We start from the raw sequence: 17,470 nt of genomic DNA, 5'->3' as shown, positions 1-17,470 counted from the left end.
TGCCTGCCTGTCTATCTATTATCTATTTTCTATCTATCTATCTATCTATCTATCTATCTATCTATCTATCTATCTATCTATCTATCTATCTATCTATCTATCTTGAATTATACATTTTATCTATTGCCACTAATTATTTCTGGCTGATACTAAAGTATTTTGTTGGCCCCAGTTATTTAAAAAAAAAGCTGTTTACCCATCTGCTAACAGGTTGGAAGTGATTAAGAGAAATTTGTTTTGGCTGTTTTAAAAGCCAAATTGGTTCTGAGTTGAAAATATGTGTCTAAACCAATTGAAGGAGTTGCCAAGTTCAAAATCAGATGTATGCTTCTTTTGAACCCAATCCCCTACCAAGTTAAATTATCTCAAAGCAAGTATTCTATTTCCTCTAACATGTCCAAATTATTCTGCCCAAATTTAGTTCTTGTGTAATGGCAATTTGCCTTTGGCTGAAGTACTAATCAACAGAGCCAAGAGCCAGCTGCTTAATGCATAGTGACCTTGAAGCAGAATGTGTTATGTTCATTGATACCATAAGACCCTACTTTTGGTGGTTGTTTTTTTAACTATGTCTTTTCCTGCCTCTTTTTTTTTGTCAAAAGTGGCTTCAAGATAATGGACAACAGGGGCAGAACATGAATTTGGATGCATAAAAACTCCATTCCCTACTAGAACTAATGATGGATCATGTTGCCTATTTTACTAATGAAATTTCTGCAAGAAAACAGCAAAGTTCAGAGAGCATCAAGGACCCCACAGTTCAACCTTGAGCTACAGATATTCTTTTATGTGTCTCACTTCCCTGCTGCTCATAACTTTAATATTAGATACACTAGTTAATGACTAACTATAAATATGCTGCCCATTATTCTAAAAAAAAAGTAAAAGAAAATCATTCTTGATATGAATGTTATGACTACACATGGAACAAGTTGTCATTTGCTGAGATGTACAGCTATTAAGAGCCAGACAAATGGCATAGAATATTTATATTGTTCTATTAAAGATGGAAGACGGTACCATTTTACTGGAAATTCTATGAAGTACTAACTTTAGTGATTAAGTATCTTTGAACTTCAACAGGTGAAAGGATGATCACTGAAAGCATATTAATCCATTGAGGATTAGCAGCAAACTGTTAGAGATCTCCAACAGATAATAGGTGATTTATTTATGAACTGCAGTTGGATAGCAAAAATGCATATACATTTGTGCTAAATATAATGCAATATTCAGAACAGTAAGACTGAAATAGATAGTGAAGGGATGGGAGAGTCTATGAAACATATGCTATATATCTTTCTTGCTGCTTGTAGGTAGTCCAGCCTTTTATAAGAAGATCATGTAGACTGCCAGATTTTAATAAAGTTTGTACATATGGTATCTGTCTTCTCTTATCCCCTCTCCCAGTGTCCCTTAGCTAACAATAGAGATTCAATAAAATCTGACATTGCATATTTTTTTTAAAAAATATGGGGATTTAGATTCTAATATAATTTTATGATTATGACCCCCTGTCCTCAGTCCTAGCCTTCCTCAATTCAGGGAATTAAAATACAGGTGCTGAAAGTGAGTATTTCAAAATTGGCAAACCGATTCCATTCAGACACTTTAAACAAGTAAGTCTCATCCAATGTTTCCTTTTTAAAGAAGGTTGTTGAGAATATGGTAGGCTTGCAGCTTCAAAGAGGTTTGGATCCTGTTTAAAATACACATAAAATCATTGCATGAAATCTTTTGACAGCATGAGGTCAATTACCAGAAATATGGTAATGATATTCAGTTATACTTTTTTGCCCTGGGCCATCCTAGTGGTACTGTAAAGATGCTTTCCCAGTATTCAGGGGTGGGCTTCAAAAATTTTAGCAAAGGGTTCTCTGCCCAGTTGTTGGGTGGATATGGCCATGGTGGGCGTGGCCTAGTTGGCCTCCTGAACCATGGTGGGAAGGGCATTTTTTAATCTCCCTGGGCTCCAGAGACTTTCCTTGAGCCTCCGGGAGGGCAAAAGGGGCCTCCCTGGGCTCCGGAGGCTTTCTGGAAGCCAGAAACAGGCCCATTTCCAGCCTTCCCAAACTTCTGGGAGGCCCGTTTTTTGCCCTCCCTGAGGCTTTGTGCATACCCTGTACTTACCTGCATCCAAGGCAGACCACGCGGGGAGTCCTAGGAGGGGTGGGGTGAGCAGAGCCAGCCAGGAGTGGGATTTGGGGGTTCTCCAAACTGTACAGAATCTTAGCTAGGGACTCCCCTGAACTCCTGTGAACCCCCCCAGCAGCCCACCCCTGGATGTACTGGTATGAGTGGAGAAGAATCACTTCAATCTGACAAAACTGAGTGCCTGTAGAATTTAGAACATCCTGCATTTAATGATTTTTACAGCTCCCAATTCAAGCTACAGGTAGTCATTGACTTACCACCATTCATTTAGTAATCATTCGAAGTTACAATGGGACTGAAAAATACTGACTTACAATAAGACCTCACAATTATGACTGTCACAGCTACCCCACAGTCACATGATCAAAATTCAGATGCTTGGCAACAGCGTAGATTTACAATGGTTGCAGGGTCCCAAGGTCATGTGATTGACATTGACCTTCCCAGCCAGCTTCTGACAAGCAAAGTCAATGTGAGAAGCCAGATTTGTTAACTGCAATGATTCACTTAGGAAAAATATTTGTAAAATTGGGCATCTCACTTAACAACGACCTTGCATAGCAATAAAAATTAGGGTCCCAATTAAGGCCAGGACTATCTGTAAGCTATAACCCATCCTGGATAATAATGACACTGCACTTTCTCAAGCTCAAGCTAGCAGGCTCACCATTTCATATGTTCAGCCACCCAACCTGGAGTAGATTTACACAAAATCACAATAGAAAAAAAAATGCACCAATAATACTAACATGGGACTCTCAAACAAAGCCAGATATCTATTTTTCATCATGTTTACACCAACAGCATCATCACAAGCCTCAACAATTTCACACTAAGTTTAGAAACATTTTCCCATGTCCTTCCCTCACGTGATGTATGCCATCATTTGTCACCAGTGCCCTCTGAATGTTCTGTAGGACAAACAGATCAGACTTTGCACAAAATAATTAATGGACAAGTTTGACATCAGGACTCAAAACAAGGTCAAATGCATATCAGAGTATTTTAACATCCCAGGACACCACTACAAATCTCAAAGTAGCTATTTGGAACAAAGAAACTTTACCAGCAAAATTAAATGAGAGGCTGCTGAATTCACATATATCAAAAGCTTTCAATATCACAGAAGTCTCAGCAAACGGTGTTGTTTTTTTTACAACATTGCATAATATACTGGTCTATGACAGTAATAAAAACTTGATTTGATTTGAACATGTTACATTTGTTAATTAATAATGTACTTACAATTTGTCTCACGTGTAATTTACACCTGCATTACCACTGATTTCCTCCCCTCTTTTAACTTTCCAGTTTATCTCAGTTTAAATCTTACATCAGTTTTGCCATCCACTCAGCTGTTACAATGAGTTGTAGTTCACAGAACCTTATGCCTTTTAATCAAATGTATTAGTCTGAAACGATGCTGTCAGGCACATTTGGATTTTGGCTAGCATAAGCTGATCCAGCTCTTCTCTACAATATCTCCAATCAATATGGACAAGCTGGCTAGAGCTGCCGTATACAAAATAGTTGCCCAATACATCTCAGCCAACATGATCAAATTCAATACAAATTAATTTAAGAAACTCATTATCCTAGGACTAAACTATATATTGACACAACCTATAAATAATATATGCCATCAGGTGAATTGATATAGTTTGGCTTAATATGAACCCTACTGTTGACAGTTTAAGTGGATTATACAGAAACTGCATTACACCTAGCATCGCGTTTAAGTATCATGCTTGGGACTGGACATGCCTCCATCTTAACAAAACTAGTCAATTGTGTAACATTATATAGATAGATATAGATATATAGATATAGTTTTTAAATATTTTATGTTACATTGTACAGTGATACCTCAGTACTCAACTGCTTTGAAACTCATTGAATTTGATTCTTTGATGCATTTTGACATGGAAATTTGTCCCAGTACACATCATTGTTTGGTGTTCGATGCACAAGCTAGAATTTGTTGATGTCAGCAGCCTTATGACCCACTACATTTTTCCTTATGGGAAAAATTTGTTTGGTACCCATCTTTTTTTGTATCTATTGCACCTCCTGAAAAAGTACTAAGATACCACTGTATTATAGTCTTTCTTTTTTATCTTATCTTATACTAGCTCGATACACATCCTTCACTACGAATCTGTGTGGTCAGGCTTAGTTTTGGGAGAAGAAAATAAGGGGAGGAAATTCTGCCTCTGCCGACCAGAATCCATTGGTAGGCTAGTGTCCTATCAGTGTGTGAAAGAGTTGAGAGATGTTTGGAAACTGAAACAGTATTTTCTATGTGAGCAAGAAGGAGACAGCAAGGAGCCTGGGCGTGGCTTAGTCAACTGTTCTGTACTAAAGCTGGTTGCTGCTGTGAAATTAAAACTAAAACTAAAACTCCTCTCCTCTGCTTGTGTTTTGCATTTGGAAGAGATTTCTTTTCAGGTAGCAAGGGGGAGTAGAATTCCATAGCATCATAGTGTGTTAATAATAATATATGAAAAACAAATGTTCTGATGGTCATTTTGAAAAATCCTTTCTTAGTGAGTACCTAGAAGCCAAGAGGAATGTTTCAAGTTTGTAGGCTTTACGATTCTGGATATTTTGTGATGATGCATGAGTGGTATTTTGCTTTTATATATATCGATTCTTTTGGAGGATTGTGTGCAATTCTGGACTACAGAGTTTGAAGGGTATCAGCAATCTAGAGAGCATCCAATCTGGTAATGAGTCCAAAACCCAAATCAGTGAAAAATACAACTGGATATGTTTAAAAATAAAGAAGGTTAATGGGAAGTATGAGTGCTGCCTTTAACCATCTGAGGGATTGTCAGTTAGCAGATGGAACAGTTTTCATAGAATTGTAGAATTAGAAAAGGCGCAGAGGCCATCAAATCCAATCCACTGCTTCATGCAGGAACTGAAATTAAATTGTTCCTGGCAGATGGCTGTCCGCATCCAATCTCTCACTAAATACATCAGGGAAGAATAAGAATCCAGTCCACTCTGGATAAATGTCTCTACTATCAAATTTGATAAAGGAAGTCCATCTTGAATTGAATCTGTCTTGTAACTCATCTGTTATTCTATGTCAAGGGTCTTCAAACTTGGCAAGTTTAACACTTGTGGACTTCAACTCCCAGAATTCCTGAGCTAACATGACTGGAGGAGGAATTCTGGGAGGTAAAGTCCACAAGTCTTAAAGCTGTCAAGTTTGAAGAGCCCTGTTCTATGTCCTACATTCTGTCACGTGGATGTGGTGGCTTAGCAATTAAGATGCTGGGCTTGTTAATCACAGTTCAAGATGCAAGCACCATGTGATGGGGTGAGTTCCTGTTCCTGCCCCAGCTCCTGCCAACTAGTCTTTTGAAAGCATGCAAAGGTTAGTAGATGCCACTTCAGTGGGAAGATAAACTTGTTCCATGCCCCTCAGCTCATGCCAGTCACATGACCTTGGAAGTGTCCTTGGACAATGCTAGCTCCCTCGGTTAAGAAACAGAAGTGAACATCCCCTCTACAGGCGGGCATGGCTGGACAGGGAAAATCTTTACTTTTACATTCTGTGACAACATTAAATAGACCTTGATCTGCTGTATGGCCTTCTTTTAGTATTTTTCTGCTGTATATGTAGAGCCAGTTTGGTGTAGCGGTTAAGGTATCAGGCTAGAATCAAGAACCCATGAGTTCTAATCCCACCTTGGCACAGGGGTGGGATTCTGTTATGATTCTGTGCAGTTCGGAGAACTGGCAAATCATGCCCCTAGCCCCACCCCTCCCCACCCCACCCAGAAGTCCTTATCACGCACACACGACATTGTGTGCATGCCCAACATCACTGACTGTGGTCTCTCCTGCCCACTCACTCCTTAAGATATTTCTTTTACACCCTCCCAACGATCAGCTGTTCCAATGATCAGCTGTGCCTGGATCCCCCTCGCTGTCTTACTGCTTCACCCAGGAGGCTTCCCTGAGGCCCAGGAGGAAAAAGGGGATGCGCAGAAGGGTGCTGTGCTGCCCCCCACTCAGTCTTTTTGTTTTCCTGGGCTCCGGGGAAGTTTTCTGGGAGCAAAAATGTCCCCCAGGAGGCTTGCCTGAGGCCCAGGAGGCAAAAAAAAAACCAGGAGGGGGTGCTGCAAAAAAAGCCAAGCCCACCCAGTCACATGGCCACGCCCACCTAGCCACACCCATAGAACTGGTTGTTAAACAATTTGAATCCCACCTCTACTTAGGCACAAAGCCAACTGGATGACCTTGGCCAGTCACTTTCTCCAGGCCTAGGAAGGAGGTAAGGAAAACACCACCTCTGAAAAACCTTACCAAGAAAACTGCAGGGACCTGACCAAGAATTGGATGCAATTGGAGGGAAGAAAAGAAAATGCAGAACCCATAATTTAGTGTATTATGTAAACAGCTGAATTAAATCACATCGTACATCTTCACATATATCTGTGCTTTTCAAAGTTGGGGAGAATAATCTAAGTAACAAAACATACTGTTTTCAACAAATAATACCTGGGAGACTTCCTTTGATGTTTCTGTGAACCACTCTGTTGTTTCTCTATTTTGTAACTTTGTAGCAGCAACATCTAAGGAAAACAAGTGATGTTAAATGTACTACGAAGCAGGAAGTGATACTACTGAATTGATTTTTCATTTTCATTATTATTGTTATCATTAGCACTGCTATGTCAAGGATACCTAGCTTATTGACAAATAAGTGTTCTGGGTATGATAACCAATAGAGTGGCCCTTATCAGAAGATTTTTTTTTATTTATTTATTTGCATATGGTATGTGTTAGCCAGGAATCACCGAGGTGGCTTCCTGCCTCTGTGAAAGGAATTTTTTCGAGAGGTATTATCTTTACCTGTGGGATGCCTGAATGCTGGTAGGCATTCGGGGCAGGATCCTTTCTTGTTCCTATGCATTTTATTCACTCATGGGAATCAAGCCGCCGACCTCAGTGGTGTGCAGGCCCACCGTCTTACCACATGAGGCACCGTGCCCCCCCTATCAGAAGATTGATTCAATCTTTGAAGCCAAGCATTCAAAGTGTGGTAGGAAATGTAATTCCTAACTCTCAATTTTAAGGAAAATGTGGAATTATACTGATGAGTCAGACATGGTTTAAATAGAGTTACTTCCATAGCTAACAAACTATGGTGTGTCTTCTTTAGAAAAGAAAGAGCAAAGAAGAAATGGATTGCAATTTTTCATAATAATTGTGGGTAATCTTCAGCTAATACCAAAAAATATTCAGTAATATATAGGGTCCTCGTATGAGGACTCCAACTGCATCTTTCTGTTTCCACAGTTTAAAATGCAGCAAGAAATATGTAACTGCCCACACTTAAGATTAGGAAGTATTACCAGAAATTAAAGAAGAAATGAAAGAACAATTACATCAGCACTTTTTAAGGTTTCACCTGCAATAATTGCAAAAATAGAATATGATCCAAGTATATACTACATTATCAATCATTTACTCCATTTAAAATTATTCTAAACAAAGCTATGTACAGCACTTATCTAAATAAACCTTAATGAATAGCTTTTCAGATCTGAGTGATTAGGTTCTATTTTCAGGTATCAGCTAGAAGATTACAACTCAAGAGATAACCTTTTAAATGCTTAATAGCAAAGTTCAGTATATTAACTGATTTTTTTTTACAGAAGATATGCTGTTATCTCTTAAACTGAGCTTATTTAAACAATTGCTTAAGCACTCAAAGTTAACTATCCACTCTAAATTAGATAACCCCTTAATCAAATATCACAGCATTGGCAAGTACTTTTCAAATCATGCATTAATAGAATACAGTATTTGGATTTTTTTCCCCAGGGAAATGGTAATCCCCATTACAAATGTTCACACTGATGCAATTGTAGTAACCGTTAAGAAACTGAAAATCCAAATGCATCAACTATTATTGATTTGGGAATTGGAAACACTGAGGTGTATTGTCAATAATTATATGTGAATTCAATTTTTATAACTAAATAAATCAAATGTATCATAATATCCGTATGAACACTTATAGCAGATGTACATCCTCTTACAAAGAAAGGAACATGGGAAATAAGAATTAAAATAATTCCACGATTATCAGGTTGGGAGTAACCCTGGGAGATTGTTCCCAGTGAATTTATTATGGGATAAACTAATATAAATAAAATTAGTCCATTGTTTATCCTTTCGCAGTGGAAAAATCTGTCCATTATGGACAGAGGGGGAATTAATCTTTGTTTTTAATATACAGATGGAGCTTCAAGATATGGAACTTTAACATCCTTAATTCTGGATGGCATTGCACTAAGCCAGACAGACCCAGTCTTCAACTCAATGGTTCACAACTGGACTCACAACTCCTGCTCAAAGAGCAGGTGGTAATCATGGCTAGGAGAACCTTTGCAAAGAGCCTTTTTTGCCCTTTGGAATATCTTACCCCCTTCTGATTTTTTGATCCCTGAAAACCTGGCTCCGCCAGTTGGCTTGGGGCCCCAATGAGGGACTATCACAATGATGGCAAACCTTTCTGGCACCGAGTGCCCAAACCAGAACACACCTGCATGCACATGCATGTGTGTATGCCAGAGCTCCAGAAACCTGAAGACCAGCCTGCTTTTTGGCCGTTTTGGGAGGCTGTTTTCAGGCTGTTTTTTAGGCCTGAAAAACGGCCTGGGTTTTTTTTTTTGTTTTGTTTTTTGGGGTCATTTTCAGGCACTGTGGTGCCCACAAAGACCAACTGGCCGGTGCGCCTGAAACCAGAAAAGCAGCTGGTGATGGTCCCTGTGCCCACAGAGTGGGCTCTGCATGCCACTTCTGGCACACGTGCCATAGATTCGCCATCATGGGACTATCATGGATGGTTGATGGATTAAGATAAAATCCCAGCTCCCTGCTGTATGTATTTTTCATTAGATAAGATGAAGAAGTTATTCCTTAGGTCTTGGAGGAAGAAACCTTGAAAGCTGAAACTATTAATTTCTGAGTATTTTGTCTTCAAAACTTAAATAAATCTGTCCAATCTGGATTCTCCCAAGTTTTCTTTTTCTTAGTAATCAACCGGTAATTATTTCTGGAAGAGTTAATATGTCTATCTGATTTTTCTTTATTCCATTAGGAAGAACTTAGATGTTTCACCTACAAATGGAACTTGAGTCATAATTGTTTTTATATTTTCAGAAATGAGAGAAACTATTTATTTATTTTTCTCCTTAGTCTAGAGTTTTTCCTAAACCCTTTGGATGACAAGAGAGTAATGTCAGGTATTACAACAGACAATGTTGTAAATCTCAGCTCTTCAGACATTTAACCCCTTAGTTGGGGATTGATTTATCTGGCCCCAGGTGTGATTCCGAAAGATTAGTCCCTTTACTGTCAATTAGAATGAAATTATGAATGCAGAAAATCAATTTACTCTGGACTATAAAAGTCTAAGCATATACAGACCTAATTCTAGAATTTTATTTTTCTTCCAATTCTGAGTTAATGGATGCTTGGCTATCCTCTTGATGGCCTTCATAGGCACTCATCTGATCTATATTGACACAATGATTCTTTTAAGTTTGAAAACTATTGATTCCTTCCTCACCAGTTTTCTTCCTTGCAGCTAGCACAAATTAGCTAGCAACAACTTCTGGTAATTAACAAGTGCCAAGGTGAAATAGAAAATTATCGGCGATGTGCATTATCACATCACAATTCATTATATAATATCAATGACAATGTGCTTCACAGAAAATTCACATTTTTATTCAATCACATCACCAGTTATGACAGCAGGAGCCATACCTGCATATCAACAATCCAAGGGAGATTTCTTAGAACTATCATAGCTGCAGCTGGTTGTAACTAACTGAATATTTATGGTCTGTGGATGATTAAATGCATATGTTCTTATTTTAACACTGGCTCATAAACTTCATAAATTTCTAAAATTATTAATGGAGATATTGCTGTAATTCAGAATTTCTGTTATATACAACAACCTTCAAGAATATGGTAGAAATGTTTCCCACTAAGTACTTAAACCAACTACTTAAACTAGTGCATGAATAATTGCCCACTTCTTTAAACTTGGCAGGAGCCAGAAAGCTAGTGAATTCTGTAATCTTTATTTTTTGTGCATACTTCTTTCTTAAAGCTATTTTCCCCACTAAAAAAACCACATGTTCACATTTAACTCCTACCAAGCCAGGCTAATATGGCCTGACATTGTTACACCATAACCACTGGGGATTAAGTCTGAAATTTTCTTTGTTCTGCCACTAGGAAGCTCGATCCAGCCATAGCTTTTAGGTTGTAAATATTTCTACATTTTAAAATAATGTAGGTAAGATCATACAGATTTCTTCTTTCTTTAAGATAATTTTTTAAGATTTAATGAAGTATTGTTATATAGGAAAATAGAAAGTTACAGAGTGAATTTCCTTAAGTGGCATCTACATTCATCTATCTTACATACCTCCCTGGATCTTTTCCTTCTCGTTATTTCCTTTAATCTTGCTTGATGTTCTTCTTTGCTGAGCATCGTATATGGAACTGTGGTATCTGATATCACTATTCCTCTCCAGTCTTGATATAAGTTTCCTATTGAAAAAATCAATTTAGTTTGCATCACTAAAACAACTCCAGCAGTTTCTGAATCAACATACTGAACATATTCAAGAAGACATTCAAAAGCAAAGCATGCATAGAAGACACCATTTTCATGATAACAATGTATGACGTTTCCAAACCTTTGGTCTAAAAATTATGTTCAGTTCCTCTTTTTCACTAATGGTCTAGGAATAACAGCACCCCACCCCACCCCACCCCCAAAAAAGAATGCTGGACTTGTGTCTTTAAAGAAATACAATATTCAGCATTAGCAAGTGAAAATTTTCCTGTGGATTTTCATTAATCACCACTAAAACTTTTGGTAAACATACTCTTTACCTTCTATATAATAACCAAAATAAATACATTCTTACTATCCCTTATCTATAGATTTTATTTCTAGATGCAGAAACAAATATGTTTATCTTGTTATCAAACAGCTTCCCCAAAAATCCAGGCTTAAAATTAATTTCTTGCAAGGCAAATAAAAAAGAAATGGGTAGAAATTACAGCATGAATTCTGGCTCCAAATCAAGATAACAAAGAAGGTTCTTGCTAATGAACAAACAGCTGGCAGAGGAGTCATTAGAATTAAGGAACAAATATCATAGCTATGGGAAAGACAGCCTATCTTTTCTAAATGGCTTTAAATCAGGGGTGTCAAACTCGCGGCCCATGGGCCAAATGTGTCACATGCTGGTCCCACCTTCGTCTGGTTTACCAAAAGGGGGAAAGTCCCATTATGTCACGTGACACCACTATGATGACATGAGTTTGACATCCCTGCTTAAAATAATCCCTATAGCAACTTCCAATTTCTTTGGAAAAGAAAACCAGATACTGAAATATGATAAAATAAAATTTCTTCCATTCCCCATGCAATTATATGAAGAATTGAAAAATGTTAACTGCAAAAGCCAAGTCACAATCTATGTTCCTGGATTATACAGTACCTGGAGGGTTTTTTAAAATAAAACTTATTTATCAACTTACAGTATTCAGATCAGTGGTGGGATTCAAATTATTTTACTACTGGTTCTGTGGGCGTGGCTTAGTGGGCATGGCAGGGGAAGGATACTGTAAAATCTCCAGTCAGAGGTGGGATTTGCCGGTTCTCTGAACTACTCAAAATTTACATACTGGTTCTCCAGAACTGGTCAGAACCTGCTGAATACCACCTCTGATTCAGATTAATATTAATTTGAAAATAAAAATAAATACAGTAGAAAATAGGAGCCATGTTTACCCTTTTCCTCCCACTCTATTTGACTTTTGTCTAGTAAATAAAGGTCTGAAGGCAAATTGTTGTTCTTCATTTTCTTGAATAGTATGGATTTCTGAGTAAGTTAGGATCCTACTTTATTAGTTCAGCTCATCATATGATCTCTGATCATGTGATGAGCTGAACACAAACTGAAGCCAAATTGGGCTTAGCAGCATTTTAAATCTCTGGTTGACACATGGAGCTTGAGAGAGGCAGGTATGAAATTGTCATGTGCAGCCTCTTCTCTAACTATTTTCAAGTTATCTCACTCTAGAGAGATAGAAAGTAATATTAAAACAACAAACTTTAACCCAAATTCAGCAGCAACAATTCCAGATGGTAGTCTTAGCTCCAGAATTATCAATAGCAAAAAAAAAAAACCCAAAACAAAAGAGGCAGAAATAGTATCAAGAAAGTGCATCTAAATAAAGCCAGACAGATTTAACAGATTAGGTTTGCTACACTTCCTGTAACAATAAATTATGTGTTGAAGGTGATATAAAATAACTGATTTAGTTTCCCTTTGTTCTGCATTTACAAGGCTGCAGAAGGCTCCATAGTCACTGGACAAAGCCTTATTATATGCAGGTAATTTTGCATGAAAAGAAATAGCCCTTGAGGATTTACCTATGGTTTTGATTACAAAAGCTTGAATTAAAGCCAAAATTTAGAAAGAAAGTCTTTGTTTTGAGCTCTAGTCCAGAGTTCTCCAACCTTTCCAGCTTTGTGGACCAGTGGTAGGAAGAAGAGGGGTTGGTTCCATGCAAGCAGCTGGCAAGCGCACGCATGCACACACCTCCATTTGTACTTGTCCATTGCTCACGCAAGTGGGGATCTGCAGCCCAGTTGAAAAAGACCTCACTGCCCACTAATGGGCCACAGCCCAGAGGCTAGAGACCTCTGTTCTAATCAATATGAACTGAAAATGCCAGTACTTATCTCTTCCCACATGGCTATATCCATGTTGCTTGTATCTTTACAACTTATATTGTTTTTATTGTTTCCTAGTATGATTTGATTACTTATTAGTATCCTATGACTATCACTACGTTTTGTATCTTATGATTCTTGACGAATATATTTTATTTTTTCTTTATGTACACTGAGAGCATATGCACCAAAGACAAATTCCTTGTGTGTCCAATCACACTTGGCCAATAAAGAATTCTATTCCATTCCATTCTATTCTATTCTATTCTAAAATATAAAATCCTACAAATAACTCATAACACCCAACAAATGTTTGCCTCCAAAACTTAGTTGTGGTATACAAGTCATTTCATATTTACAGAAATTACCACTTTTTAATTTTATGTATGTTATATAATTTCCTAGTCGAGTAAGTATCACAGTGCATATCATATAATTACTTGACAAATATTCATTTTTATACTCCCTATGTAAAAAAATGTGGGGCTATAAAAAAGGGAGCAAAAGTGTATTTCACAGCTTCATAAAGTCAATCAAAACTTCTTTTATAGTTCTGTGAGAGAGTGTCAGGTGTGTCCCAACTTGGTCCCTTAGGAAAGAATGACCCTCGATTCCACTGATGAAATGAAAGGTTTACTTTTACTAAGTTCAAGTGGTTACAACATAAACAAAGCTGTATCTGAATATTCCTGCACAAAGCTTGCATTTCCCCCCCATTCTCTAGCCCTCCCACATTGACCAGTCCATCAATGTCCAATTATATTCATTTTTGATGTTTCAGGAACGGTTTTGAGGTTTGGCTCCTCTTTGGAGTGGTTTCACATTCCATTTTTAGGCTCCATCCTTGATCAGTCGGTTCATTCTGAATTGACCCCCTGATTCCTGTCACACTGTCATTCACCCCGTTTTCTCTGCCTATTCCCATGCTCCTTCCTTACTTCCCCAACTGCCTCCCCCAATTGCATTTTATGGCAGGATTCCAGAGAAGAGGCATATGCTGAAGATGGCAATCCTGATAGAAAGCAGGATCAAATGTATTTAGCACTTTAATGCATATCTGGGATCTGAGATGATTTCAATGGGAAACAAAATTAAAGACGCTTAAGAATGTATACTATACTCACACGCCCTTCTCCCCACAAATATTGGCTCATGTTTGACCTTAGCTTTGCATACTTTTTCATTGTGGTCCTTAAGATGTGACTTTAAATTCAGTGTAACCTTTTAGCTTATACAGATTGTACTTTTCTGTTCTGTAAAATATATTTCGAATTCACTGCCACTATTTAAAATCAATTTGTACATATGTGATCTGCTTTTCCAAAATATTATAATACTATTCTCACTTATCTCTGGTGACAATGTAGACTGAGCATATTAAATCAAATTTCTGACACATTTATCTACAGTAAAGCAAAAATAACAAATGCATTTATAAAAAATATAAAAGATGATGTGACTGCTAAGAAGTAACTTCACTAACAACGAGTGAATCCTTATATTTTAACACTTTTCTACCAGTTGGCTAATAATACCTTTCCTGAGAAATGTATTATTTCTTCAGCTCTCTATTTAGCTTTTGGTATTCATTTTAATTTCTTTCTTTCTTTTTTCTTCTTCTTTTTGAAAACATCTATTTACTTCAACTTTCTCATGCCAGATCTGAGGATTTTTAAAAAAAATCTCTCAATTTTCTAAAATAGTCAATTTCTTTTTTTCCCCTTCCATAGAGGTTTTTTTTCCCTAATATAGCTCCCAGTTTATTAAAATTTCATGCTAAGGTCATACAGAAGTTAACTCTTCTGGGCAAACAGAATGTTTTCTTACCTATCTATAAGGTAAAGGTTCCCCTTACACATAGGTGCTAGTCGTTTCCAGCTCTAGAGGGTGGTGTTCATCTCCGTTACAAAGCCAAAGAGCCAGTGCTGTCCAAAGACGTCTCTGTGGTCATGTGGCTGGCATGACTAAATGGCGAACGTGCACGGAACGCTGTTACCTTCCCACCAAAGTGGTCCCTATTTTTCTACTTGCATTTTTAAAAGCTTTTGAATTGCTAGGTTGGCAGAAGCTGGGACAAGTAATGGGAGCTCACTCTGTTACATGGCACTAAGGATTCAAACCACCGAACTGCTGACCTTTCTGATCAACAAGTTCAGCGTCTTAGCCACTGAGCCACCACGTCCCTTTGAGCTATCTCATCCTTATCTATACATTCAGCTAAATCATCATGGCCTTTTCCTTTTTCTTGTCATTTTCCCGTAATGTGCATACATTTATAAGCCTGAAAACAAATGTTGCCTTTAAATACTTAACAATGGTATGCATAGTACTGTCATATGTAATGCATATTACATAATCATATTCCTCTATTAGTTACCCTCATATGTTATTTGTTTCTTAGATGTATTGTATATCCACCTCTCTTCCATGAGTTCAAGATAGCACACACAGTACTTTATTCTCTAATATTTCCCTACAATAATTTTGTGACATAAGTTGGGCCAATGGAAAATGAATGGTACCAAATAATCATGGCTAAGAATTTGAACTGAGATTTCTTCCCAGCACATCCCTGTAATACTATACTCAAATTGAAATAGTGTTATCACCACTGTTTCATACAAACAAACAGAGAAATCCCAAGAAGTCAATTTCTTGGACCTTTGTGCCCTTATAGGAACTTAAGGCTCTTTTAGTAGATTTGGCAGGTGACTGATGATAATATTGCCAGGGTAGGGAATGCTTTCCTAGGTAGGGAACGGTTGATAATCTCAAAGCTTTGAGAAAAATGATGCAGTGTTTCCTTCTTGAAATTCCACAAAACAGTTGTGTGATTCAGTCCATCTGCAACATCAATCCACAATACTTATTGCGATATCATTTTCATCCCCAACAACCCAACCCCTCTTCATCAAAATATACAATCTAGACTGAGGGGCTTTGTCAATATAGATTCCAAAATATACATATACATATACGTATAAGTATACATATACATACATACATACATGCAATATATATATATATATCTTCAAGATGATGAATGAGACTTCATCAAAACGTTGCCTAGATACTGCCAATCTTACGCGGGAGAAAACCCGAATAACCAAAGATCCACATACAAATACCCACGAGAACCTCAGAAAATATGTGTGTGTGTGTGTGTGTGTGTGTGTGTGTGTGTGTGTGTGGTATTCAGCTTTGTTCGGGTATTTTCCCACGTCATTATAGTTGTGCTTTTAAAGTTGTAGCAATGTTTCGGCAGAATCTCATCTGCCATCATCAGGCTTCTGTATTGTGTTTGTCTGTTCGTCATCATCAGGCTGACGAACACAATACAGAAGCCTGATGATGGCAGATGAGATTCTGCCAAAACATTGCTACAACTTTAAAACCACAACTATAATGACGTGGGAAAATACCCGAACAAAGCTGAATACCATACACACACACACACATACATACACACACACATCAACAAACCCTGAATCAAAGCAACATGAAAGGTGTTAACTTGTTCACAGTATATTTAACTAAAACTGAATGTTGAGTAATCCATAATTTTATAATGGGAAGCATGAATGCTGCAAGCAATGCACCAGCTTCCAATATTTTTATTTCCAGTGAATGATCAATATATGTTTCCTAAAAAAAAAAAAATGGAAGTTGATTGAAAAATGGAAAAAGGAAAAACACAACTAAGCAGAAAGGATTTGGAACAACAATGAATTAAAAGCATGTGATGGATGTCACAACTAACCATTTTGGTGATGGAAAGCCAATCTCACTACAAATGTTTTGTAAACATCTATGATATTAAGATGTTCTTAAATCTTCAAATTTGCCTGGTAACTTAAACATTTTGGGGACTAACAGAAATTAGCACTTAGAAAATATTAAGTATGGGGTGGCATGCATTTTTATGGTATAAGGAAAGTAAAGCACATGGGTATTTTAGGAGACACTATATTTGAAATGCTTTATTGCTAACATGGGAGAAAATAAGGAAACAACATTATATGAAAATACCAGTCTGGTTTTCAACTTTTGAGGAATTTGCGTATCCAATTCTTTTTAAAATGGAACAGATAGTTAGATATAGTGAAATTTTAAATGAAAAGGGTGAACTAAAAACAAAACAAGAATTAGATGAACAAAAGATAAAGATGAATTGGTATTCATATGTGTAAATACATTCTAGATATGATAAAGACAGTAAGACAGGGTTTTTTTATAAAGAACTTATGGAACTAGATAAAATATTAACAGGTACTGATGAGAGGATGATTAAAAAATTATATGGTTATTTACTAGGAGTGAAACTAGAAGAACAAGGAATTTCTTTCTGGTGCATAAGCTCTCAGTGTACATACAAGCAACAAGTGATAAATCATATATATACATGATATAATATAGAAATAAATAAATCATATATAATATGCCAGTTACACAAATATATATTCACGCACGCACGCACAAATCTTGATAATAATGTGATATCCCTCAAGAGATAAAATT

At 37.1% G+C, this 17,470-nt stretch overlaps 1 protein-coding gene across 1 annotated transcript in view; it reads right to left on the bottom strand.

Moving 5' to 3' along the window:
* The window catches only part of IQCM (IQ motif containing M), a 99,588-nt gene that overhangs the window by 56,184 nt on the left and 25,934 nt on the right, over positions 1 to 17,470 (bottom strand). Inside the window, exons 2-3 of the mRNA XM_087936740.1 lie at positions 10,625 to 10,749; positions 6,670 to 6,743 (exon numbers count right to left, since the gene is read on the bottom strand). Coding sequence (XP_087792866.1) covers positions 6,670 to 6,743; positions 10,625 to 10,749 — 199 coding nt within the window. The remainder of the gene's footprint in view (positions 1 to 6,669; positions 6,744 to 10,624; positions 10,750 to 17,470) is intronic.

This window comes from Pseudonaja textilis, chromosome 6 (assembly GCF_049901715.1).
Source record: "Pseudonaja textilis isolate UNSWEBS1 chromosome 6, rPseTex1.2, whole genome shotgun sequence".
Classification (NCBI taxonomy): Eukaryota; Metazoa; Chordata; class Lepidosauria; order Squamata; family Elapidae; genus Pseudonaja; species Pseudonaja textilis.
Note: the sequence above shows the minus strand (reverse complement) of the source record. Positions and strands in the feature narration are given on the sequence as shown.